This window comes from Stegostoma tigrinum, chromosome 1, assembly GCF_030684315.1.
Source record: "Stegostoma tigrinum isolate sSteTig4 chromosome 1, sSteTig4.hap1, whole genome shotgun sequence".
Taxonomy (NCBI): Eukaryota; Metazoa; Chordata; class Chondrichthyes; order Orectolobiformes; family Stegostomatidae; genus Stegostoma; species Stegostoma tigrinum.
This window is the reverse complement of record NC_081354.1, coordinates 18,240,669-18,268,271: the sequence shown is the minus strand read 5'-3', so window position 1 is coordinate 18,268,271 and position 27,603 is coordinate 18,240,669. Positions and strand designations below refer to the sequence as shown.

Genomic DNA, 27,603 nt, shown 5'->3' with positions numbered 1-27,603 from the left:
AATGTAATCTGAAATAAAAAGCTTTCTCATGATGGGTGCACCTCAATGCTGTCTCCAGTAATAGAATTTTATGTAAGAACAACCTATCTCAAGCATAACTTAATTTATTGTCACATTACATTACATTTTAATTTCTTGACTCATAATTGACAATACAGTGAATACAACCTCTCTGTGATCATCACCATTTATCTCTCCATACTGTTAACTTCCTTCTGTTGATATTCTGTGATGTCTTCATTGCTTGGGTTTTAAGCCTGTCAAGTTTTCTGGTGTATAGATTCCTTGGAACAGAAACAGGTTTTGGTTCATTACCAAGTGTTCAGTGCCATTTTGATTGACTGACATCATTATAATGATGGATGTCATTATGATCCTTAAAACCTGATTTAATCTCATCCACGTGCGGTAAAATAAACAATGATTGGACCTGGTTTCACTCACTTTCCAAGAAAAAGTATTTGGCAAGTGATACATTGCTTGGTTTAAAAAGTACTCCACTCTACACTCCGCAGTTGCCTTAACAAACTAAACGCAAAGAGTGAAAATAATAAAGATTTATCATATCAATGGACTGACCCATAGTAAAATTAGCTGATATTAATCCCATTGCGTGTGGAATGGAATATTGTTTTTTTATCTATTCTTTCACAGGATGTGAACATTTATTGCCTATCCCCAAAAGACCTTGAACACCACCACTTAAATTGCTGTAGGTGATCTGGTGTAGGTACTGTAGGGAAGGAGGTGCCAGAATTTTTATTTGGCACCAATGAAGGAACAGCAAGTCAAAATGATGTAAATTGAATCATTGTTTGGGATCGGTTATTACAATGATAAAAAAGACAAAATACTGTTCTAAGAGCTAAGAGTACGTTGGATGTTGACTGGTGTTGGAGGGTAGACTTGCAGTTTTACCAGTTAAAATATACTTGTAGTTATTTCAGTTGTGTTTAAATAATAGCTTGTTCTGCTGTACTGGGCTAACATAGTGGCAATCATAATTAAAATTGGTCGTACAACTGCTATTCATTGAGTACTCCCGTGTCTTATTACTTATTACAAAGTGTGTCACACAAATTTATCAGGGTTCAATTCCATCTGCCAATCTGTCTAATCTATTTGTATGCTCCAGTCACCTAAGCCCCTCTTCTTCACCCAATCAATCTTCGTGTCATCTGCAAACTTACCACCACCCCCGCACTTTCATCCCTCATCCCTGTTCCCTCAATGCTCACAACACGGAGAGCAATGAACCTTGTGGGAGAAGGCTTATGACAAAATCCCATAGTAGAGAATAATATGTATAATTATAGCACATTGGATTGGAATAATATATTGATATTAACAGAAAATTGCTCAGCACACAGGAAACCAAGAGTAGGAATCAATGGGTCTTTTTCCGAATGGTTACCGCAGGGATTGGTTCTAGACTCTCAGTTTTCACGCTATGCATTAATAATTTATGTGGGGGCACTAAAGGTAATATTTCAAATTTGCAGATGACACTAAGCTGGGTGGAGGGGTGAGCTGTGAAGAGGATGCACAGATGTTGCAGTGTGATTTGGACAGGCAGAGTGAGTGGACAAATGCATGGCAGATGCAGTATGACGTGAATAAATGTGAGTTTATCCACTCTGGTAGCAAAAATAGGTAGGCAAAAGATTACTTTAATGGTTGTAAATTGAGAGAGGTAAAGATTCAGTGAGACCTGGGTGTCCTTATGTATCAGTCACTAAAAGTAAGCGTGCAGGGTCAGCAGACAGCAAATAACACAAATTATATGTTGGCCTTAATAGTGAGAGGATTTCAGTACAGAAACGCAAATGTCTTGCTGCAATTATATAGGGCATTGGCAAGGTCACACCAAGAGTATTGTGTGCAGTTTTGGTTTCTTTATCTGACGAAGGATGTTCTTGCAATAGAGGGAGTGCAGCAAAGATTCACCACATTGATTTCTGGGTTGGCAGGATTTACATATGAGGAGAGTATAAGTAGGTTAAGACTGTATTCACTGGAGTTTTAGCAGAATGAAGGGGGATCTCATAGAAACCTATGAAATTCTAACAGGACTAACAGGTGAGATGCCGGAAGGTTGTTCCAGTGGTGGGAGAGTCAAGAACTTGTGACTGTAGCTTAAAGATAAGGTTCCCAGAGACTGGTGAGCTTTTGGAATTGCTACCACAGAGGGTGGTTGAGGCCATAATTCCGTGTTTTCAGGAAGGAAGTCAGTATAACTCACATCTAAAGGGATCAAGGGATGTGCTGAACTTTGTGCAAATATTGACAAACATCCCCATTTCTGACCATTTGGTGGAGTGAAGACCATTGATGAAGCAGCTGAAGATAGTTGAGCCTCGGATACTACTCCTGCAGAGATGTCCTGGACTGGAGATGACTGACCTCCAACAACCAAAGCCATTTTCCTATGCACCAGGAATGACTCCAACCAGCAAAGAATTTGCCCCCTAATTCCCAATGATTTCAGTTTTGCTTGATGCCACACTTGGTCTCTTTCACCTCACCTTAAGAATCTAATTCTCCTGTCCATGTCCGAACTAAGGCAGTAACAAGGCCAGGAACTAAGCATCGGTAAGCAGGTTATTACAGAGCAAGCGCTGCTTGGTAGCACTGTATATACTGCCTTCCATAAACTACATTACATATGCATAACCTCTCCATCACCAACACACAGTGACAGCAATGTATACCAGCCACAAGGTACACTGCAGTAACTCGCCAAGATTCCTTCAACAGCAACATACCACAGGGGACCTTTAACAGTAAGAAAGGCAAGGGCAGTAGATATATGGGATCAGCATCACCTGCAAAGGGCACACCATCCTGACTTTAAGATATATCACTATTCCTTTACTGTCACTGGGTAAAAATCCTGGAATTAGATTCCTAACAGCACTGTGGGTGCACCTAGTGCAGGTGAATTGCAATGGGTCACCACTACCTTGTCATGCTCACCTCCTAAGAAAAATTCGATAAATATTTCTTTTACTTGAGAGCTTCTGAGTGAAGCAGTTGCAATTTAAAATACCTCTTAAGTTTTCTTCTACCCTGCCCCTCTCACACCGCCACTGTCTAAAACTCTTTTATGACATCCATACAACTGACAGTCCTGGAATAGTCTATTAATTATCCTGAAATTATTAATTTTCTGTAACACACTAAACCAGTATCTTAGTGGATATACAAATGAATAATCTAAAGCTAATTGTGAGCCATGTGTGTCGTAAAAAAATGCTGAGTGTTCACACAGATTTATCGAATATGTGTTGTTAACATGGTTTCTGTTAAGTAACCAGAATTTCCATGGCAACACTTTGGAAACCTGCCATGAGACCAGTGTTGCTATGGAAATCCTGACGAGTTGATAAAAGTGTGCTAAAAAGGTACACATAAGAAATGGTACGAAATATCTTTATGTCCAGACTTAAAAACATCTTGTTATGTTCCTCATTATAACTAGAGGGAAAAAAATCTAGCTGTAGATAAATATTCCTCATCTGTCTAGCAATGATCAATCTGCAACTTCATGTTTTAAATATTCGTTATGTAGTCTTTCTACTGAAGTCATAATTTTTTTCTTCAGGAACATATTCATAAAGTCAATATTGGTAGTGAACTGAGGAACTCTACACAAATATCTTCATAATGCTAATACTTGTATTGAGAACAAGAATCCTTGCCACTGTAGTTTTAAAATCTAATCTGTCATCAAATTACAGTCAATTCAATAATCCTAACTCCCACATTATATTTACAAAATCTTATCAATTTTCAGCAATAATTCTATTTCTTTTACAGGTATAAACCACCAATGTATTTTCAACTATTTAAACCATCACACGTGCAATAATAAATAATATGCTGAAACAGTTTTTTACGGCCTAGGTACTGCATCTTAAATTACGAAATACATTTCCCACTTTCCATCAATAAACTAAATTATGAATAACAGAATGTAATATCTGTCTTTAAACCTTTTCTGTCAGTACAAAAATCCATTTCCTGTTGCCTTTTAAGAAGCAATGCCAGACATCTTGGATGAAACTGATTAATTGTAGAGTGTACATAACAGGCCGGCAGATCTGATGAAAGAAAAGTACAGTTACTCAGAAGCTGCAAAGTCTGCAAGTTCACAACAGCAAAGCAATCCAGATTTCTAATACTTTCATTGTGCTCTACTGAAAATACATATTGCAGTTACCATAATGAACAAGTCACTATTTTTTAAATACATTATTTATTTGGCTAGTGGATAAACTTGATGAAAGATTTAACTCAATACCCACAAGTATGTTATGTCAGCTCAACTTTTCCTGGTGTTAATATTAAATTACTTCTAGCCCAAGGGTTTTTTTTTCCACAGTTATGGTTCATTCAGTTTTCCTGGTGTTCCTGGAGACTTTCCAATTCTTTTGTGCAATGTGTCACCATATTGAAAAGCTTCTTTACAAATTCAGTCTTTTCTTTGAAAAGTCCATTAAGCAGCAAGTTTGACACAGACTACTTTCCTTCTGGGAATTTGGCTGATAGTCCAATTAAAAATGGCATTAAACATTTAAAATGCAGCACAAACTTCATTTTCAAATTCCTGAACATACAGAGACGGTCTTGTGTTGTACGCGAGGTTTTGGGGCTGTAAATTCTGCTTTGGTCCATTATGTTAAGAAACTGTTAAAACTCCCCTCCCTTTACCCTGAGGATACAGAGTGTTAACATTACCATATAATGTTTTGTCTGTAAAATGACAGCTTTTTTTTTCATTTTCACTTTAATTGCTTTGTAACGTAAGACCTGAATCATAACCTGCACAGCTCCATTAATCAGCTTCTTTTAATATAAATAAATAAGTTCTGTGAACAAAACTTACCACCCAGTCAGATAAATTATACAGTTATTGGTAAGAACTATTTTCATGTGAATGCAGATGCTTTTAGACCTAAATCTTAAAGCCAACTCCTAACCTGCACGTAAAACAAAATAATTTGAGAGGTCAGGAATTCTGTGATGGCTGTCCCAATCTGATGCAGTGACTATGTTTGTTTTAATGGTAAATTATTTTGCCTGAATTAAATAGGGCGGCACGGTGGCTCGGTGGTTAGCACTGCAGCCTCACAGCACGAGGGACCCAGGTTCAATTCCAGCCTCGGGCGACTGTTTGTGTGGAGTTTGCACATTCTCCCTGTGTCTGCGTGGGTTTCCTCCGGGTACTCCGGTTTCCTCCCACAGTCCAAAGATGTGCAGGTTAGGTGGATTGGCCATGCTAAATTGCCCGTAGTGTTCAGGGATGTGTGGGATGCTTCAAGGGGCGGTGTGGTCTTGTTGAGCCGAAGGGCCTGTTGCCACGCTGTAGGTAATTTAATCTAATCTAATCTAAATTTCAAAATGTAGAAGAATGGATTTAATATGCACCTGTAGCTTCCTATTTAATCTCAGTTATTTTTAATCAGAACCTCCTGTATTTTTGTGACCATCTCCTGGAAGTGGTTCCACTTGCTGGTTGACTCTGGGTACATGAGGCTCAAATATTACAGCTGGAGAAATGAAGACAAATTTAATTTTAATCACAAGTAGATATTTTGATGGGACAAATAATCTGGCAGTTTGTGGCAAATCATAACTCATAATATGTTTCTTCCTTGCTATAAAATTGCTGGATGAATTAAGTATTCACAAAACCTTGTGCATTAAGCTCCCCTGCAATGTCTGGGTCAGAATGTAACATTTTCTCATAATTTATGGTTGTATCGAATGTGCAGAATTGAACACTGCCCAACTCCCAGGACTGTAATGACACCCAATCCTGACCGTGACAGCATCATGTGGCTGACTAAGCCCCTGGACTGACATCCAGTTTCTTCTAGGACTGATTGTGACGTGAGTCTCTGACTGATGACAGTCCCTTTTCACCTTACTGAGGATTACTCCCAATAGACGCACGGCCATTCAGTTGAAGCACTTTGTGTCTTTGCCATGCAAGCTGCTGGCACACGCTGTAGGAGTGATATTGATGTAACATATGACCATTAAAAAAACACACCCAACTCCCTGACTGATCATTGTTAGCAAACGTGACAAGTGGTCTGGTTTTGTGAATGCGCCACAAAGCAAAGCAAGGCAGAAGTACTGTGAGCCTTTTATGTTATGAATAAAGACAGCAAAGTGCAAAAAGGCAAGGTGATGGTGCTGTGAACATTTAAGAAGGTACAAAATGAACGAGTGCCAAGGGAGAAAGCAAGGAGCCCTGAGTTACTGCCTAGACCAATCCACAAAATGGGTGCTTGTCCCTGTGTGCAAAGTGGCCTGGCAGCAGCATTCTAATGAGAGATTTTGGTGTGCTGCAAAGTACAGTATTGAACCGGGACATTCTAGGTGAGTTGGAGATGTCCCACGATGATGTGTTGAGCCTGGTGCTAGTTCGATGACAATATCCGTGGATTGGGGTGGGGAGTGGGGAGATTGGGAGATCGTTGCCTATGGTGCTTACCTGGAGCTGTTAGGTACTATTGGCCAAAGTGGAGTCTCGATGGAGCAGGCATTGAAATCGAGCTGCCAAACATCCGCTCTGACTTTCTTGTCTTGAATTGCCACTGTCTACATTCTCTTCACCGCTTGGGGGAATAGAAAGCTGGATATCAATGAGGTGATAATGAAGAGGTAATAATGAGATGTTAATGCAAACAAAATTGTCTCTTGCTGTTCACTAATGAGACTCTTGTCTTATTGGTGAAATCTTGGGTAGAAAATTGTACTTCCAGCTTTTTCTTGCCATCAGGAATCTAATGTTTCTAATTTTGCTATACTTGCCTAACTGACTCATCATTGCCCATCTCATTTAGGGGCTGGAAAAATTCAGCACCTCATTTATTTCACTCACTCTGTATTTTCCAAACTTTCTTGCCACTGCCTCCAATGTTTACACACTAGGAAATCCTGAGCAACATAACTAGAAGATGGAATAAAACACACAATCCATTAATAAATAACTGAACCATTGCTATAGGTTCTTGTGAAGTTATTTTAGTTCCTGAGATAATGGGGACTGCAGATGCTGGAGAATCCAAGATAATAAAATGTGAGGCTGGATGAACACAGTAGGCCAACCAGCATCTCAGGAGCACAAAAGCTGACGTTTCGGGCCTAGACCCTTCGATCTTGGCCCGAAACGTCAGCTTTTGTGCTCCTGAGATGCTGCTTAGCCTACTGTGTTCATCCAGCCTCACATTTTATTATCTTATTTTAGTTCCTGTTTTCTGTCAGCTTGCTAACCACTTACAAGTAATACTTTCAAAGTAAATAACCAAAAATGCAAACTGTTTGCAAAACACTTCTAAAGTTGCCATGAAATTGATTGATTCCAAGGTGAATTAAAGGCCTACCCTGTCCCAGGGGTTTGAAGTTTCGATGATTGAATCATCCTGAACTGCTATACACGATGCTTTGGATACATCCTGACAACTGGCATGCATGCGGTTGACACAAAGTCTTGCTGTTCAAAAAGCTGGCTGTAAACATGATAGACTAATTTATTATGATTCATTCATGCTTGTTTGACCTGCAGCTTTCTCTGTTAGCACAACATTATTCTCGGGTTTATTATAACATGATTATTAATTGGATTCCTAGTTTCTTCCTAACTTCAAATTTTTCAATAATAGCTAGAGGAAAACTGTCCAGATCCACATTTGGAAACAAGAAAGTGGACATTATTTGCCTTGGAGAAATAAATGTGGTTTGATGTCCCTGGGCAGCTTAGGAAGCTGGATGCTTGACTTTTCTGTTATTTTGGGGTTTGATTTCAATTTATACACTCAGAATATGATTTTTGTCTTGTAAATTACTGTTTCTCACCCCAGGTATTTACACAAAGCCGTAATATAAGTTTGCTCTATTCTCCTGAAAATGCTGTTTGTAAACTCAGTTTGTGTAACTTGGAAACTTGTAAATTTCTTTGTGTGCGAGAAGGAGCATATGATGTATTATCAGTCGTAAAATGTTTCCTGAATGTTCAAGGTATTGTTTTCACAGGTTAATGGAAGGCGAGGTATGGTACCAACAAGTTTTCTTGGTGCCAGAATTGAGTTGCCAAAAACATTGGAACACAAAGCAGTAAGTAATGTTACATTCTCTATATATATGTTCATACAATTTGGAGTACAAGAAAGTTGACAGCTTAATTTTCTGTTCTATTGTTTTATGTTTTTACTATGATTGGAATTTTTTAGATTATATGATATTTTGATGGTAATTTTGTAAGCAGATATTCAGGCCCGGACTTTCAATACTGAGCTGGTTAGCTCAATTTACTTGCTCATAAAACAATTCATAGTATCCTCATAGTACCCGTTAGTGTGGAAATAGGCCATTTGGCCTAACAAGTCCACACTGATCCTCAGAGCATCCCAGCCAGACCCATCCTATCCCTGTAACCCTGCACCTTCCATGGCTAATCTGCCTAACCAAAATATCGTTGGACCCTATGGGCCATTTAGCATAGCCAATCCATCTGGCATGCATACCTTTTGACTCTGTTTCATAAGCTGCACAAGAGAAGTTTGCTTGACTTCTATGTGATGTAAACTGCTCTTTTTTCTGTGATCTATTTTGTCAATGACTTAGTGTTTATTTGCACACGACATTTAGTTTTAAATGATTGTAAAATGTTAGTTGCACTTTAAAATTCTGTATGATTGACACATTCATAGGTTTGTATAAATAGCAGTATTTTTAAAATGATGAATGTGCATTTTAAAGCAGTTTAACACATTCCATTATTACTATAGGGTTCATGTGTAATATACAGTATATAATTGTCATTGGAGGATATGAGGAGCCATTAACGGTGGGTAGGAAGGGAAATGGTTGACATGAAGGTTGTGATAGACCATTAGGGGCTGATAGAAGACATGAGTCAGCAGGGAAGTGGCGCAGAGGCATTAACCTTTCCTTTCCAAAGGTTCCTATATCCAGACTATGCCTTGTACCTCCTCTGAGGGGTTTTAAACTATGACTGATGGACAAGCTGGCATGACTCTACAAATATTATGAGGGCATTCTGACAAATGCCTAAACTCACAATAGAAGCTGCAAGATCAGGAGTGCAGGCTGTGGACTTACTACCTGCACTGTTATCCCACATTACTGATTTTTCTGGGTGCTGGGAATCGGGCATGGAATCTCAGAATTAGTTCTTGCCATCATTTTTAAATGCCAGCAAAGTTGTGACTTTATGTGAATACGTGCCATAAATCTAGTTTTAGTGTGGGTGCTAATTCATGATTGCTGTGCGTAGGATTTTCTGTTGAGGATTGGAAAATGGACTCTGAGACATATCCTATTGGCCAGAGGGCATTGTTGCAATCTAGTTAAGGGTCATTAGGAGCCTGACATTTGCAGGTACAGAAAGGAGAAGATGCCAAGGTCTCAAAGTGCTTTTTTATTAAGAATTTTCCAAAGCTGCTGTCTCCTGTCAACAAGAAAATCCTCCGTAGAGTGCCTTGTATCTGTATCTTTGGGCAAGTGGGTATGATGGCTATGGGAGAGATAATGGGAACTGCAGATGCTGGAGAATCCGAGATAACAAAGTGTGGAGCTGGATGAACACAGCAGGCCAAGTAGCATTAGGTTTTGTGCTCCTAAGATGCTGCTTGGCCTGCTGTGTTCATCCAGCTCCACACTTTGTTATCTATGATGGCTATGGGATTGGGTGGGTTCCTCAAAATGTTCTTAGAGCAGTGCACCCCCAGTCCTGGCCCCCACTTCTGGTCTGCTGCCTTGAGGACATCTCCAATGTTTGCTGGGCTCCAAATGCGATTATTAATTACTAATTAATAATTAATTAATCAGACTTATAAATATCAAAATTATTAATCCTGAGAGCCAGAATGAGTTCTCTGGAGACTTGAGCTTATATCCCACAAAGGCAGCTGACAGATTCCATCAATAAATTTGATGTGATATGCTAATCTCATTAATAATGACCAAGAAACTATTAGATTGTCATTAAAACCTATTTGGTTCTTTAATATAATTCAGAGGAGGTTTGTTTAGAATGAACTTGGTCTGAATTGCATGTACCAGCTCTTAGCTGCTATTCAAAGTGGCCTAGGAAGTCAGTCGTATCAAGCTGCTGAAGAAAAAAAAGACTGTGGGTGTATGCCAATGGACTGCAACAATTCACCACGTTCTCATGGGCAACAAAAGCTGGCCTTGCCAGTGACGTTCGTATCTCAAGAACAAATATTAAAAGAAAATGTAGACTGCTTTCCATACCAAAGAAGACCTCAAGTGCTTGACAGCTGGTGAGATGTAAACATTATGGCCATATCAGAAACATGCCAGCATACACAAACTCTCACAAACGGAAATGTGACAATGTTCAGATAATCCGTGTTTGTGTTGTTGATTGAGAGAAACTGGGGATAACTCTTCAGATCATTGTCAAAAGTAGATTGTGGTTTCAGCCCATGAGGAGGCCAACTGGGGCCTCAGTTTAATGTCACAACTGAAAATCGGCATTTCCAATGCATGACTCCCTCAGTATTGCACTGGAGCATCATGCTTGATATTTGTGTTAGGGTCTTGGAATGGGACTTGAACTCATGATCTTGTCTGGGCAATATTCTGCAAGATCACCCAACCACAGATTGTGCAATCAGTTGGGTTATATATTAAAGTCAGTGGTGTTTTAATTAGGCAGCTTTGAGTTCAGTTATCGATCCTCTCCATCCGTTATTAATTAATTAATCAAAGATTTTATTTCTGTCCCAGTCGAGGTCAACAAGTTCACCTCCAGGGCATCATGGCATACCTGAGATTCCTCAATCCTCAGAAGACATCCGCAAACAAAAGCTGAACAACAGGCAACGGTTAATGAGAAGAATATAAGTAAGTTTGATAAAGTTACACTTCTCATTTGCCATTTGTTTAAGAGTTTCAGAATGTCAAACTTTACATTTTTAAAATAATCTGCTTTTTTTTTCCTCTCAACGCAGTCTTTATTTCCCTTTGCTACTTTATGTCTCTTATTTGGCATAGAATGCACCTATTTAAATTTGTACTTCCAATTCTGCACTGGTAATTTATTTCTGAATTCTTCATGGGGTGTGGGCATTGCTGGCACAGCTGGCAATGGTTATCCATTAAAGTGGCCCTTGAATTAAATGGTTTGCCTAAAATAGCCCATTGCTATGGGTCTGAAGTCACATATAAACCAGATCAGGTGAGGGTGACAGATTTCCCTCACATAAAGAATGAGAGTCAACCAGATTTTTATTTTTGTTTCGCGCAATCAATGATGATTTCGTGTCCCGTTATTCCTGAGAATAGTGTTCAATTCCAGTTTTTGTAAGTTGAACCAATTTCACAAATGTCAGTGGCAGAATTTGAGTCCATTTTGCAGGGAATTAGCCTGGCCTTCCTCATTGCGAGTCGAGTGACAATACCATTCTGCCGTCACCCTGCCATGTATCATATGGTTATTTAGATTCTTAAGGATATGCACAGTTGCTTCACTCAATTCCACGTGCCCTGTTACTTTCACTGCAATATTACTAGACCACACTTTTGGCAAATTAACAGACAAAAACTGCATTTAAACACTTGAATATGCACAATGTCATTAGGTATCCTGATACAACAAAGTCTTGTCCGTAGTCAAGCTTCCCAACTCCTCTGATGCTGTTTGGCCCGCGGTGTTCATCCAGCTTCACACCGTGTTACCTCAGTTTCTCCAGCATCGGCAGTTCCTACTATCTCTATGAAATGCTCTTTGTTTGGGTTATCCAACTAATTGTTATAAGGGCAGAAGATAGAGGGCACACAAATTTAACTGCATGATTTCATCATTTTTATAATGCACTGTGTTATTATGGAACTTTTGGAACAAACACTGATGCATTTAATGTTTCAATGAATAGCATCTTATATAATTCTGCATAAAATCAACTCAAGTGTTTAACATTCAAATTGATGTTGGAATTAAAATTTACACCTACTTACTCCCTGTAGACATATTATAATGTTTAAATTGACTCAACAAATTGGAATGTGGATAGCAAAAACTAACAACTTCATCGTATCATGTAATCTAACTGGCCAAACATTTATGAATCTAGCCCCATACTTTTCATTGATTTAGAATGTAGTTGCTCTGAAAGACAAGGTAATTTAGTTAGTGTCACATAGCATTGCTGTGCTGTCATGAAATCCATAAAATGTTATGAGCTCTGTGTATGCAGAATTTCATAGTTGTATGTGAAGTTATTGCATGTTATACCTTTGTCATTATATCACATTTTTTTTCTGAAAATCTTTACAGGTATGAAGTTTAAAACCTGAAGATCTAAATGTGCACTGCTATTTGTCAAATAGAGTTACCTGGTAAATCTGCTGTCTCTGCTGAATGAACGCTTCCTCACTTCCATTCGGTGCTAAATCCCAAAAAAAGCATAGCCTTGTGTCTTCTCCTTTCATTTGTTACCACATATATCTATTTAATATTTATATTAGCACTCTATTATTTCTGGTTTGTATTCTTGGCCAAAGTTCTGTATCTTTACACTTGGCCTTTTATGTCAAATATCTTTGTGCACTTTTCATCTTTTTTTAGTACAAAAGAAAGTACTGACTTAGTAACATGACTTATGATATGTAACCAGTCCACAGCAAAGTTCTTAACAGAAATATGCTGCAATGCTATTGCCCCGCTGAAATCAGATGGAAAAACAACACTCAAAAGCTCAGCATACAACTTTCCTTATTTCCGCATTCTAAAACAAAACGTATTAAAATTTGGCTTATCCTTTTGCATATTCCACCATCAAACCTATTCATGCTGATGATCAATGCCTTGGACAAGTTACAAACAAAAGCACCTCTGTTAAGTTAATTTCAGTTGTATAAATGAAACTTCTATCCATACATGTATTTTGTGTGCAACAAACTTGTACGCATGCAGAAGGTGAAGAATCAGTGTACTGCACAATTCTCCTGGTGGCATGTGTGCATGTTTTGGTCAGAAGCCCTTTTATTTTGAAAGGAGATCTATTAAGCACAGTTGCCACTAAGCAAATTTGTTTAACATTTCACTTCTTTTGAAGTGTGTCTCAGGATCCAGTTCAGGAGGCAATAGTGCTTACTCCTTGTTTGTTCTATATTTGTATATTATGTGTACAGGATAAGACAACTGGTTTGCACTTTTCATTGTCTATTGCAGCTGAACAAGCAACAAGTACTTTTAAATTTATTTTTTAAAGAAATAATACTGTATTAACAACTTAGAAGTATTTTACAAAAGTAAAAGTTTTCTTCCTAAAGTTGTTCTTGCAAGAAAACCCCTTCCAAAACTATTGATAATTTGTCATTAAAAAAGGGTAATTCATTGGTTGTTGCTGTAGTATCTGTCCTGGTATTTGGCTAAAAGGAAACCTCTGCAGTAATGACAGCTCTTCCTGTGGTGTAAATCACTTCCTGAAAATTCCTAAAAGAACTATTTCATAAGTTTATAAATTCTCTGATACCCACAATAAAACATGCAAATTACTAAACTTTGGAATTCTTTGATATTCAATATCATTCCAAATTCCTTAGTTTATTTGGGCTCCTATGATGGTAATTGCAAACTGTGTTACATTATTAACAGAAATATATTCATTTGTATGAAATGTTACAAAACTAACGTATTTCCCATTGAACCACATAAGTGAATCATGATTAATGTCAATGCAAAATTAATACTCTGTCCTATTTAATCTGTAATGAAATAGATGGAAACAATTTAATTTGACAGTACATTTTGCCAGTGATGTTAAGCTTTTACAGACTGGCAAAGAATTTGGATAATCCAAAATCGGTAATTTATGTTTTTTTTGCATGCGACATAGTGATTCTGCTCAAATGAGGAAATGGATGAAATGCGGTGTTCCCTTTGCAATTGCTTTTCTCCAGACCCTTGTAATGTTTGTTAATAGAAAACTTCAGTGCATGATTTGTTGATCGTACTGTGGCCTTGTGACAAACAGCAAATCTAAACTTTAATCCATTTATATAAAACCAGCGGATGTGGAACAATCTCCACAACTTTACTTATTTCATTTCCAGTACGGCAAAAAAGGTATGTATATAATATGTAGGTATATGTCTATATACACACACATATTTATATATCAATATGGGAATGTACGTGTGTGTATATATATTGTATACAACACAACAGATTGGCATTTTGTTTTTTATGTGTTATATATCCTTCAGTGCCTTATAGAGGCAGAGAAGAATTAAAATCATAATACTAGGTTTCTGCACAAGCCATGTCTGAATTTTGTCTGTCCAAGCCAATCACTTACAAGGCTAATTATTGTTTCTAAATACGACATGGTCTTGAGAATATTCCTTAATACACAAGGGCCTTGCAAAACAAATGGAATAGAGTTTAGATGTGTTTTATGAAGATAGAAGCATTAAAAAATTATCAGAAGATTTCTAATGTACAGAATATTGAATTAATGTATTGTAGTCACCACTGTTTCTTAAATGGTTGTACATCACACATTTATAAATTGTTTATTAAATTCCAGTAAAAATTACTTAAAATCTTGTTGATTTACTTGTTAATAAAATGTTAAGGTTATTTTTATAAGCTAGTAACATGTAAATGATTTCTATACATTTGTATATTGTAAAATGTATGCATTTTGTATTAAAATAAACATTTAATGGTCTTCTGGAAATTAGTTCTTTTTCTGATTCAGTATTAGAAATGAAGATTGTATTTCTTTCTAATGTCTCCAATGTTCCTAAGGAAATGGAAGCTAACACAGTCATTTTTAAAAACAAAAGTAAAATATATGTACATAGTTGTGACTAAATTTAGCCTTATCTGAGGAGTCAACTCCTCAGTTCGACACAGGTAAAATATGTTCGGATAATCTTAATCAAGTCATTGCTTTATCCTTGTGTATGGAACACTGAGTGGTACCATGGTGTCCATCATATTCAAAAGCTATGAAGGTGACAAATATTATAAGTGTCACAGTCACCTGGGATTAGTATTGAGGTGTGTAAGTGTAGCATAGATGACTGACGTGTACCTGAACTGTTCTTTAGTAGACCTAAACTAGATGCTAACATTCACATCAGATGTGGTTTTTAAAAGAAAGGAGTCAGATGGCAGAATGATTGAATGATAGCCATAAAGTAGAAGACAACTGTTGACAGTCAAATTGACAAGTGGGAAGCATTGTCCATTAGGGAACCATGCTGGAACTACCATTAACAAAACTTATTTGGTCTCAGCAGTCGAGGATCAGAAATGAAAATTTGCTAATACAAAATTGATCGGTATAGTTAATACAGAAAGGCATAACAGTTGAGTAAATGAGGATTAAATGAAGTGTGAGTTGGTTCATTTTGGTGGATGAAATAATGGGAAAACCCATTCTTTGGAAGATAAGACTTGAAATGATGTAAAAAAAGTGTAAAAATCAGAACATATTTAAATAGATCATTAAAAGAGAAACAAGGTGGATAAGGCAAAAAGAGTGCTAAGTACTGGAGTATCTTTCCAGAGAAGTGGAATATAACAGTAGTTTGACAGTAAAATGTTGGCATGAGCGGAAGAGTTGACAGCCAGACAACACCAGTTTAAAATAATTGCCATTAAATGCCTGCAATCAAGACATCTACCCCCATTAAGGAAAGTGGTACTACCCGCAAGAATTGCCAGTCAATTGGAGGGCCAAAAGCTGTCCCAGTAGTGCCACCAGGAGTGATGGTCACTGCTGGTATTACAGTAGGCTCAGACCAAGAAAGAGATAGTGGGAACTGCAGATGCTGCAGAATCCAAGATAACAAAGTCTGCAGCTGGATGAACACAGCATCTTAGGAGGACAAAAGCTGACGTTTTGGGCCTAGACCCTTCATCAGAGAGGGGGATGGGGAGAGGGTTCTGGAATAAATAGGGAGAGAGGGGGGGGGGGGGCGGACCGAAGATGGAGAGAAAAGAAGATAGGTGGAGAGAAGAGTATAGGTGGGGAGGTAGGGAGGGGATAGGTCAGTCCAGGGAAGACGGACAGGTCAAAGAGGTGGGATGAGGTTAGTAGGTAGGAAATGGAGGTGCGGCTTGAGATAGGAGGAAGGGATGGGTGAGAGGAAGAACTGGTTAGGGAGGCAGAGCCAGGCTGGGCTGGTTTTGGGATGCAGTGGGGGGAGTGGACGAACTGGGCTGGTTTTGGGATGCGGTGGGGGAAGGGGAGATTTTGAAGCTGGTGAAGTCATTTTTTGTGCTCCTGAGATGCTGCTTAGCCTGCTGTGTTCATCCAGCTCCACACTTTGTTATCTCAGACCAAGAAAGAGTAAGGAGGCTCCTGAAAATTAAATTGAGCTCATGCAGGCCAACAACAGGGCATAGCAGGAGTGGGGATCAGTCATTAGGGCTCGGAGATGTTTTTGTTTTGTGAAGTACAGTTTTTGTTGCCAGGATGGGTTCTCTGTGAACCACTGTATGCCTATTCAGAGGGGCCTCCCCCATGTACCAGAAAAGTGGCCAGGATATACCAGCAGTCTGCTTTGACATCTATCCAAATTTTCATTATGAAACCACCTCCCCCACCCTATTCTATTATCCTTCCTTGGACCTTGTGAAATCCTAGCACGCAAATGGGAAACTATCTCATTTCCACTACTAAATAAGTATAAAAATTATTCCTCCAGACAACATGTCCATCCTGGGCCTCCTGCAGTGCCTCAACGATGCCACTCAAAGGTTGCAGGAACAACACCTCAGATTCTGCTTGGGAACCCTGCAGCCCAGTGGTATCAATGTGGACTTCACAAGCTTCAAAATCTCTCCTCCCCCCACTGCAACCCAAAACCAGCTTAGCGTGTCCGTGCCTTCCTAACCTGTCCTTTCCTTCCACCTATCCCCTCCTCCCATCTCAAGCCCCACCCCCATCTCCTACCTACTAACCTTATCTCGCCCCCTTGACCTGTCCGTCCTCCCTGGACTGACCTATCCCCTCCCTAACTCACCACCTATACTCACCTTTCCTGACTCCATCCCGACCTCTTTGACCTGTGTGTCTCCTCTCTACCTATCTTCTCCTTTATCCAGCTTCTATCCGCCTCCCCCACTCTCACTATTTATTCCAGAACCCCCTTCCCCTCCCTCATTTCTGAAGAAGGGTCTAGGCCCGAAATGTCAGCTTTCCTGCTCCTCTGATGCTGCTTGGCCTGCTGTGTTCATCCAGCTCTACACCTTGTAATCTCACAAAAGTTATTCACTCAGCTTTAATCATCAGAATGGAGTAAAATGTTTATTCTGCTTGAGATGTGAACATTCCAATCATTCAACAATCATTCATGAGAGAACATGAGGATCTTTTCAGATGAATGAAGTACGGCATTTACAATGACCATCCTAGTCTCCCTAATCCTTGTGATATACCTATGACACACATTTCAAACAGAGGTTTTGCAAAACTACTCATGTGTGGCTGCCATGCAATTACAAAATTAGAAGCGTGCATTTGATACTTTTCCAATTACTTCCACAGTGTCATGTTTTGAAAAAATGATTATCACAACTCAAGATGGCAAACCACAGTAATAACTATCATGGAGAGTAATTTACACAACACCAACAGGTTCAGCGCCATGCCTTTCTCACACAGAAAGTGAGGAAATTGAAATGCCATCATAACTTGATGACTGGGACCATATCTTCGCTTTAACAGTTACATCAAGAATACTTGGTGTTAAGCATAGCTGTCATTTCCAATGGAATTTTAATAATAAATAAATTTACTTGCCTACATATTCTCAAAATAGAAAGTAATGAGTCACTAAGGATTCATAGGTTGGGATTGTTATGGTTATGAAATAAAAAACAAAATATTTTTTCTAAGAACTAGGGTGGTTTGATGTAATCTAACATTGGAGGATAGAACTGTATTTTTTCCAGTTAAAATGACTGTACTTATTCCAATTGTGTTAAAGTGACAACTAGCTGTGCTAGACTGGGTTAACGTAATAGCAATCATAATTTCATCAGTTTGGCTGCAAAGATCACAATATGTTTGGCATTAAATAGTAGATGACCTTGTTCATTAGGTGTTCTAAATTTGTGAAAAAAATATTTCGATTTAAGCTCACAATCTGTTCCTTATTTTGTGTCACTTGAAGGAGCTGTTCTAACTGTGGAGTTTGACAACATTTTGTTAATGAGATTTTTGTTATGTGTTCCTGGAATGTGGGTATAGCTAGCTAGGCCAGTATTTATTGTGCAACCCTAATTACCTTTGAGAAGGTGGTTATGAACTGCCTTCTTGAACTGTTGCCATTTTGAGGTTAAATCCAATGGTTCTAGAATTTTAACCCAGCGAAATCGACTGAACACCTATGTAGTTCTAAATTAGGATGATAAGTGGCTTGAAGGGGAACTTGCAGTTGGTGATGTAGCCATGAATCTTCTGCTGTTGTCGTTCTAGTTGGTACAGTTTGCAGATTTGAAAAGTGCTTTCGAGGAAATCTTGGTGATATGCCACAGCACATCTTGTTGATGGCACACAGTACTGCCACTATGCCTTGATCTGCGTGTATATCTCCCTGAGTGCTCAACCCTAAGTTGTCTTCTATTTATTAACCTTTTTTTTTACCATTTATTAACCATTTTTGTATAGAGAGGACATCCAATTTTACATTGTTCACTTATCATTATGTGATTGAACTAAATGAAGAAGTTTTAATTTGGTGAACTTAACCAACTTTCCTGATCAATGGTTTACCTGAATCAAGCATTACACAAGTATCATGTAACACTCTAAGTAAAGCTTACCATAAAAACAGAACTAAACTCCGAGTGCTCCTGTAACCAATGATAGATATGTGTATGAATTAACTTCCTTTAGCGGTGTTTAATGTTCAGGGTACATCGCATTTGGCAGTATATGTAAATCACACTATACCACCTGCAACACTTTGCACTCTGTAAGGCAGACAACAAGTTAATTTATAATGTGCATTTGTTGTAAAACAATTGCATTTATTGTTATGAGGCGAAGAAATTGGTTCATAAAATCTATTGGATGATATGGGGGAAAAGACAAGTGAGTTGAGTTGAGGTTTACATCAACCATGATCTAATGGGAGAATAGACGAGCTACAGAATAGTCCCTGCTCATTTGAAAATAGGAGAAGTAGGCCATTCAGTTTCTCAAGTCTGCTCCATTATTTGAGATGTTTATTGATAATCTACTACAATGATCCCCTTTCTGTTAATGTCAGTTGTATCCAGAATGCTATTGATTTCTTTCTTGAATATTCTCAATGACTGACCTTCCACAGTCCACCTATGTAGAGAATTCCAAAGATTCATTGCCTCTGAGTGAAGAAAATCCTTGTCGTCTCCGCTCCAAATGGCCTGCCCCATATTTTGAGACTGTTTCCTAGCTCACACAGCCAGGGGAACATCCCTTTTGCCTAAAACCTGTGCAGCGCCTTAAGGATTGTGTGACTTTCAAGGAGATTACCTCTCATTCTTTGAAGTATGAGGCAGTATTGTCTTTGTCTCCTCAACCTCTCAGATGACAGTGCATCCATGTCACCAGTAAGTCTCTTGAACCTACGCTGCACTTTTGCAACTATATCATTTTGCAAATATGGGGGCTAAATCTATACACAATACTGCAGGCGGAGTCTCTCAAAGATTTCACGCAAGTGAACCAATGCACCTTTACTTCTGTACTCAAATCTCATTGCAATGAAGGTGAATAAACCAGTGTCCCCTAAATTGCTTGCTGTACCTGAATTGTTAGCTTTCTGTGACTTATTACACGCAGGTCCTTGTACACCTACAAATCCGAATTCACCGTGTGTCTGCACTTCGAAATGTTTTGTTGGTCGAGCTGGACGTAAGTGGTCAAATAGATTATTTGACATTTAAAAATAAAGTTAGAACGCAGATATCTCTTCCAGTACTAGGATTTTTTTTCAAACAGTGGTAATGGGTAGTACCATGGGTAGATCTGCCTACTGAGTCAGTATGGGTGGAAATTAGGAACAGCAAGGGAGTAGTCACCTCGTTAGGGGTTTACTACAGGCCCCCCAATAGCAGCAGGGAGATTGTAGAAAGCATAGGTCGACAGATTTTGGAAAAGTGTGCACGCAGTAGGGTTGTTGTAATGGGTGACTTTAACTTTCCTAATATTGATTGGAACCTCCTTCGAGCAGAAGATTTGAATGGAGCTGTTTTTGTAAGGTGTGTTCAGGAGGGTTTCCTAACGCAGTACGTTGACAGGCCGACGAGGGGAGAGGCCATTCTAGACTTGGTGCTCGGAAACGAGCCGGGGCAGGTATCAGATCTTGTGGTGGGAGAGCATTTTGGTGATAGTGACCATAACTCTCTCACATTCTACATAGCTATGGAGAAGGAGAGGATTAGGCAGAATGGGAGGATATTTAATTGGGGAAGAGGAAACTATGATGCGATTAGACACGAGTTAGGAAGCATGGACTGGGAGCAGTTGTTCCATGGTAAGGGAACTATAGACATGTGGAGATGGTTTAAGGAACAGTTGTTGGGAGTGATGAGTAAATATGTCCCTCTGAGACAGGCAAGAAGGGGTAAGATTAAGGAACCTTGGATGACAAGAGCGGTGGAGCTTCTAGTGAAAAGGAAGAAGGTAGCTTACATAAGGTGGAGGAAGCTAGGGTCAAGTTCAGCTAGAGAGGATTACATGCAGGCAAGGAAGGAGCTCAAAAATGGTCTGAGGAGAGCCAGGAGGGGGCACGAGAAAGGCTTGGCAGAAGGAATCCGGGAAAACACAAAGGCATTTTACACTTATGTGAGGAATAAGAGAATGGTCAAAGAAAGAGCAGGGCCGATCAGGGATAGCATAGGGAACTTGTGTGTGGAGCCTGAGGAGGTAGGGGAAGCCCTAAATGAGTTTTTTGCTTCTGTCTTTACGAAAGAAACCAACTTTGTAGTGAATGAAACCTTTGAAGAGCAGGTGTGCATGCTGGAATGGATAGAGATAGAGGAAGCTGATGTGCTGAAAATTTTGTGAAACATTAAGATTGACAAGTCGCCAGGCCCGGATCAGATTTGTCCTCGGCTGCTTTGGGAAGCGAGAAATGCAATTGCTTCGCCACTTGCGAAGATCTTTGCATCCTCGCTCTCCACTGGAGTCGTACCTGAGGACTGGAGAGAGGCAAATGTAATTCCTCTCTTCAAGAAAGGAAATAGGGAAATCCCCGGCAATTATAGACCGGTAAGTCTCACGTCTGTCGTCTGCAAGGTGTTAGAAAGGATTCTGAGGGATAAGATTTATGACCATCTGGAAGAGCATGGCTTGATCAAATACAGTCAACACGGCTTTGTGAGGGGTAGGTCATGCCTTACAAACCTTATCGAGTTTTTTGAGGATGTGACTAGAAAGGTTGATGAGGGTCGAGCTGTGGATGTGGTGTATATGGACTTCAGTAAGGCATTTGATAAGGTTCCCCATGGAAGGCTCATTCAGAAGGTCAGGAGGAATGGGATACAGGGGAACTTAGCTGCTTGGATACAGAATTGGCTGGCCAACAGAAGACAGCGAGTGGTAGTAGAAGGAAAATATTCTGCCTGGAAGTCAGTGGTGAGTGGGGTTCCACAGGGCTCTGTCCTTGGGCCTCTACTGTTTGTAATTTTTATTAATGACTTGGACGAGGGAATTGAAGGATGGGTCAGCAAGTTTGCAGACGACACAAAGGTCGGAGGTGTCGTTGACAGTGTAGAGGGCTGTTGTAGGCTGCAGCGGGACATTGACAGGATGCAGAGATGGGCTGAGACGTGGCAGATGGAGTTCAACCTGGATAAATGCGAGGTGATGCATTTTGGAAGGTCGAATTTGAAAGCTGAGTACAGGATTAAGGATAGGATTCTTGGCAGCGTGGAGGAACAGAGGGATCTTGGTGTGCAGATACATAGATCCCTTAAAATGGCCACCCAAGTGGACAGGGTTGTTAAGAAAGCATATGGTGTTTTGGCTTTCATTAACAGGGGGATTGAGTTTAAGAGTCGTGAGATCTTGTTGCAGCTCTATAAAACTTTGGTTAGACCGCACTTGGAATACTGCGTCCAGTTCTGGGCGCCCTATTATAGGAAAGATGTGGATGCTTTGGAGAGGGTTCAGAGGAGGTTTACCAGGATGCTGCCTGGACTGGAGGGCTTATCTTATGAAGAGAGGTTGACTGAGCTCGGTCTCTTTTCATTGGAGAAAAGGAGGAGGAGAGGGGACCTAATTGAGGTATACAAGATAATGAGAGGCATAGATAGAGTCGATAGCCAGAGACTATTTCCCAGGGCAGAAATGGCTAGCACGAGGGGTCATAGTTTTAAGCTGGTTGGTGGAAAGTATCGAGGGGATGTCAGAGGCAGGTTCTTTACGCAGAGAGTTGTGAGAGCATGGAATGCGTTGCCAGCAGCAGTTGTGGAAGCAAGGTCATTGGGGTCATTTAAGAGACTGCTGGACATGCATATGGTCACAGAAATTTGAGGGTGCATACATGAGGATCAATGGTCGGCACAACATTGTGGGCTGAAGGGCCTGTTCTGTGCTGTACTGTTCTATGTTCTATGTTCTACTGTGCAGGAGGGACGGGCAAACTTGTTGCAAACTCCGAAGAGGTCAGGTCACAAAAATAAAGCAACACGAAAGCTTGATCCCAGACAAAGCTCAGGGCGAAGACGCGGCCCAGCTCCCTGAGCCAGTTCTGTCAGGAGGTGCTGAACGGACAGCTCACTGTGAAGTGAATGGCTTTGCCACTCTCTCTTTCACTCACACACACACCACATACACTTTGATCGATCGTCTCCAGACAGTTGCTCTCAGACCGACGCCGCCCCTCACCCTCCCGGCTCCCGCTCACAGAATATTCAATCCAAAGCCCCTCCTTGAAGGGAAGGAATGACAGGGCGGGGTGGGTGGGGGGAGAGACAGAGTTAGCTGAGCCAACGGCGACACTTTCTCATTGATTCTGACGCTTTTACTTCCGTGTCAGGGAGGCTTTGAATGGAATAGCCTGTCGCCCAGAGGATTCATTTAAGTGGTCAGATCCTGGCTGGGGGTCTACTGGTTTGCTACTGTGTGTGTCTGTGTGTGTGTGTGTGTGTGCAAGAAAGTGTGACAGACTGTGGCGTTGAGTGAGAATAAGTGCTATCATTCCACCCCTCCCCTTCTCTCTCTCTCCTCTCCTCGGAGACTGGACCAGGCATGGCTGAGGAGAAAAGACATTGGAACAAGGAAGATGACCTGCCCGTGTACCTGGCCAGACCGGGCACCACGGCTCAAACGCCCCGGCAGAAATACGGGGGCATGTTCTGCACCGTGGAAGGTGCGTACGAGAGGAAGACAATAGATTTCGATGCCTACAGCGTGGGGCGCCGGAGCTGCAAGGCATCTCGGAGCTCCAGCAGACAAGACCTGCTGTCACCGGAGTCAGACGGACTGAGCGAAACCGCCAGCGATGTCAGTGAGGTCTCCGGCTCGGTCATCAGCTCTCCCGGTGAGAGGGAGGAGAGAGGTCCGCTGGAGATCAAACCTCCGACTGGCAAGGAGCTGCTCCAGGGCTGGGAGCAGGGCAAGGTACCCAGCGAAACTCCATCATTACCATTCCCATCCACCCCACCTCCACACACACACAAACACGTTATCTTATATTGCTCACCTAAACAATCATAAAACCTCACACCTAACCCAGTTTATCCATCACTGGAACAGTCCTCATTTAAACACTTATTGTCTCGAAATTGTACACAAGTGCTTCCAAAGTGGTGATATCACGCCAGGGTGCAAACCAATGAGCGGAACAGGTCTAATTTCTGCTTGCAAATGCCTTCCAGTCACCCAGAAGGATTCTTTTGTTCTGGGGACTTCATTGAACTGGCGCCTCTTTTTCAGGGAAAGCTGTAGATTAGACCGGAGGGAGTGGAACCAGCTACAGCCAGCTGCCGTAGTTTCCATTCACTCAAAAAGCGTGTCAAGAAGATCAGGGATTAGCCTTTTTTTTAAATTTTCGGACATCTCCCCACATCTTTCCTTGCTGGCTCCACGGGAGCTATTGTCTGTTTGCAACGTGACTGACCCCAAACCCTAATTCTCCCCCTCGCGTTTCTTCACACAAAATGCTTCCAATAATAGAGGGGCTTTTCAGTTCAGTCTGTTTCCGCAGAAGCGGGGGATGGGTAAAGAGTTTCTCTCACAATGCTCCCTGACTTTAGTTCCTCACCGTCCCACCTGAACCGAGCAACATGATCAAACAAAGAGGCTGTCCCCCCATAAATTCGACTTTATTCGCACACATTCAGAGACGAATGAAATGCGGGCTTGCCGTCTTTGGGACGTCAGTAATCTTAGAGAGTACTTCGTGATCATTGATGTTTCCTTGGATTGGAACAAGACAGCGGGATCTGAAGCGGCAGTTTACATTGCACAGCATGGATTCAGTGAGAAGTTACAGACAACAAACAGGGAGAGTTGGGTGCGAGAGGAAAAGAGCCATTAAGATACACTTTCCGCTATATAAGAGGTTGGGGCGGGTGGGGGGTGGGGGTCAGCCAATGCTTCAATATCTCGCCATGATGACCCATGGAACCAAACTGAGATTACTGCAGCTTTAGAATGGCATCGGAGGGCGGAACCATTCCTTGCAGAATCTCTTAAAATCTTAAGCAATCTGTGCTCCCCGATGCCCAAAGACACGGGTACCATCGAGGCTTGTGCCAAGTACTATGTGTGCCACACAAGCATCAGGCAATGGCTATTTGCAAACATGGGATGGCTTCCTTTGATATGCAGTGCGATTATCCTTGTGCAGCCAACCCCATTCCCTACCGCCCACACAAAACCTGGGGAGATCTCTACTGAACAGAATCTGAGCTAGCCACGTGAATGCAATGACTCTAAAGCGAGCCTGGGAGCGGGGAATATTGTACTGAGGAACTTGTTTTCCCCATGGACACGGCACAAGAGGGCGGTGGGGCACTCCCCACTTGCTACGTGTGTACAGAGCCAATAACCCCCAGCACTCGTCCCTCCGGGGTTCACAGTGGCTGTAGAGATGTATCATCTACCGTAGCAGTGCAGCAACCCTACCAAAGCTTCTCTGACAGCATCTGCCACACCCAGTTAGCTCCCCCACACCAAAGGGCAAGAGCACATTCTCCCTGTGTCTGCGTGGGTTTCCTCCCACAGTTCGAAGAGGTGCAGGCTAGATGGATTGGCCATGCTAAATTACCCGCAGCGTCTAGGGACGTGTAGGCTTCGGTAGGTGAGAGGGGGACGGGTGTGGGGAGGATGCTCCGTGGGTCGGTGTGGACTTGTTGGGCCGAAGGGCCTGTTTCCACACTGGTAGGGAGACTGTCAGCGCACCCAAAGGATTTGACCACCGCTCATACAGTCACAGACCTGGAAATGTGGGACTGTTCCTGGCCGGTCAGTGGGTCAGAGGCTCGAGAACGTGGCTTCGGCAGAACCAGGCATGAGCAGCCAATGCTGGCCCTGGCTGCTACGCCCACTTTGCCGTGCATATATTAAAAATTTACAGGAGCTCCCCGCCTTGCTCTGGGAAAGCGCTTCCTGAGGTTACGAGCAGCTGCAGTGTCCTCTCAGGTCTCTAGAAGGAGCTCTCACTCAAAGTCCCTCCGGATGGCCGCCGACTGACACCTTTCTCTAGCCTCACATTCCCCCCCCCCCACAAAAAACACAATTCACAAATAAATATTCTTTTTGCAAAAAAAAGAAGAATCGAGCGTTAGCGTGTCGATTGCCCATCCAGTTTAAGAGCTGGAAAACCTGCCGTTTCTCCTCTGCTCACAATAAAACAAAAACACAGACAAACATGTCCAACCAAGACGGCCAGGATGTGCACCGCGTAACGGTAAGCCCTTTCTTTCTGGAAAGACCGTCCCAGTCTGTCTCGCCGTGTGTGTGTGTGTGTGTGTGTGTGTGTGTCGGTGTTTTAGAAAGCGGGGAAAGAGGGTTTTCCCAGAGGTTTGCTCGCATCAACTCACCCGGACCAAGAGAGGGGGGGACGCTAGCATTTTGTGGTGGCGACAAGGGCGATGGCTCCCAGTTTAAAACCATAAACTCCGATTATTTCACACAGCCTCATCATTCTGAGGATTTCAGCCGCAATTGATAACCACCCCCTCTTTCTGTGTGCTTTTTTTTAAAAAAAGCAAATAAATATCATAATTAAGTCAATGGAAAGCTTCAGTAAACACGCCCGGAGATTTCTGATCGATCATAATATCAATCGAAATGTGATCTACTACTGAAATACCAAAGACGTTTTCGGATTTAACCAGGGAGGGGTCATTTGATGTGTATCAGAGCATAAGGACTCAGTTTGTAAATAGGGTACTTCGTCTGTAATCCAGGCGACTGAAAGCCAGTACCAGATTGTGGGGACCAAAGGATTATGTTTAAAAAGCAGGGAGGGGCGAGTAGGTCCGACTGAGACAAAAAAAGTCTTCAAAGCAGTAAACGCCATCATTGAAGTACCGCTTGCGGGTCACACCGTAATGACAGTAACATATCAGATTTCATGCAAGGAATTAACTTGGATATCTCCATTGCCTTAGATTATTTACACTTATGTTTGAAGCATTTTTCTTTCAAGTAGCGCTGCTCCTGGTGGTTAAAGACTGACATTTAAGCAGGGCCTCTCATCCGATAAAGATAGGGAGCTACCTTGCCTGCCGCCTGGACAATCCCTTTGAGCCCGGAGTGTCTGTGTGTGTCTTGGGTCCGCAGCCTTTCATCTTGGGTGACTGCAATCAGATATAGCTCCAATTCAGTCTCTTTCCAGCTGATAGATACAATATGGCTATTGTCCACGCCCCAGCCTTGAGTCACTGAGGATCATTAATTACAATTCATTTTTGGGGACTTTTGTAAGCACCATCTGAATCTATATATTTATGTGCCATCAAGAACGAAGTTTTGAATTCGTGGCACATAAATTGATAGAGTAAGTAGCTTAAATCTGTTGAAAGCTTCAGCCGGGCGACGCCCTTCTCCAATCATAGTTCTATTTTGTGCTGCACCATGAGGGCACAGTTTAAGTTTGAGGCATTTCAAAAGGCTAGAAATTAAAAGACAGGAATGATAATAATGTACAGAAAATTAGAAGAACACATTTCTGTTTCTTCTCTGATTTGAAACTGTTTCAGTATTCTAATATGCTGTTATGAATGTCTAACATCAACATTAAAATATATTGATACAGCAGTTGTAATGTACTGCTGTGCATCAAGATGCTTAATAGGAAGGGCGTTCGGCACATTCAGCCGCTCAAATATATTATGCCTCGGTGTGCTAATCAGTGACCTTGCTCCCCCACTCTCACTTTGCCCTGTGTCCCTTAATATTGTGGATGAACAAAAAAAACCTCTGATTTAAAATTGTTTAAACATTGTTCGAGGAAAGGACCATTTGTGTGTAGAAATGTTTCTGAATTTTTTGAAAGGCCTGGCACTGAGTTTTGCTGTATACTCCGTAGTCTTAGACTCCATAACTACAGATTCAAAGGTTCTTTTTATTCAGT

General features: G+C 41.2%; 2 protein-coding genes and 1 long non-coding RNA gene across 8 annotated transcripts in view; 2 read left to right on the top strand and 1 right to left on the bottom strand.

The window, feature by feature from the left end:
- Positions 1-14,588, top strand: part of LOC125462072 (golgin subfamily A member 4-like) — a 112,292-nt gene extending 97,704 nt beyond the window's left edge. For all 5 annotated transcript variants that reach the window (XM_059638022.1, XM_059638051.1, XM_048551703.2 and 2 more), the window contains 3 exons: positions 8,047-8,127; positions 10,789-10,905; positions 12,338-14,588. In XM_059638022.1, the coding sequence (XP_059494005.1) occupies positions 8,047-8,127; positions 10,789-10,905 (198 nt within the window). In that variant the 3' untranslated portion in view covers positions 12,338-14,588. The remainder of the gene's footprint in view (positions 1-8,046; positions 8,128-10,788; positions 10,906-12,337) is intronic.
- LOC125462360 (uncharacterized) lies at positions 141-26,866 on the bottom strand. Its single transcript, XR_007249651.1, has 4 exons — positions 26,748-26,866; positions 6,506-6,629; positions 3,996-4,103; positions 141-284 (listed from the first exon to the last, which is right to left on the bottom strand). It is a non-coding gene; the product is annotated as an uncharacterized LOC125462360 (long non-coding RNA).
- The window catches only part of LOC125462274 (dihydropyrimidinase-related protein 1-like), a 45,678-nt gene continuing 41,086 nt past the window's right edge, over positions 23,012-27,603 (top strand). Inside the window, exon 1 of one of the 2 annotated variants that reach the window (XM_048552159.2) lies at positions 23,012-23,639. In XM_048552159.2, the coding sequence (XP_048408116.1) occupies positions 23,268-23,639 (372 nt within the window). In that variant the 5' untranslated portion in view covers positions 23,012-23,267. Of the gene's footprint in view, positions 23,640-25,658; positions 25,933-27,603 lie in introns of those variants that run through there. The other variant, XM_048552247.2, reaches the window with a different exon arrangement.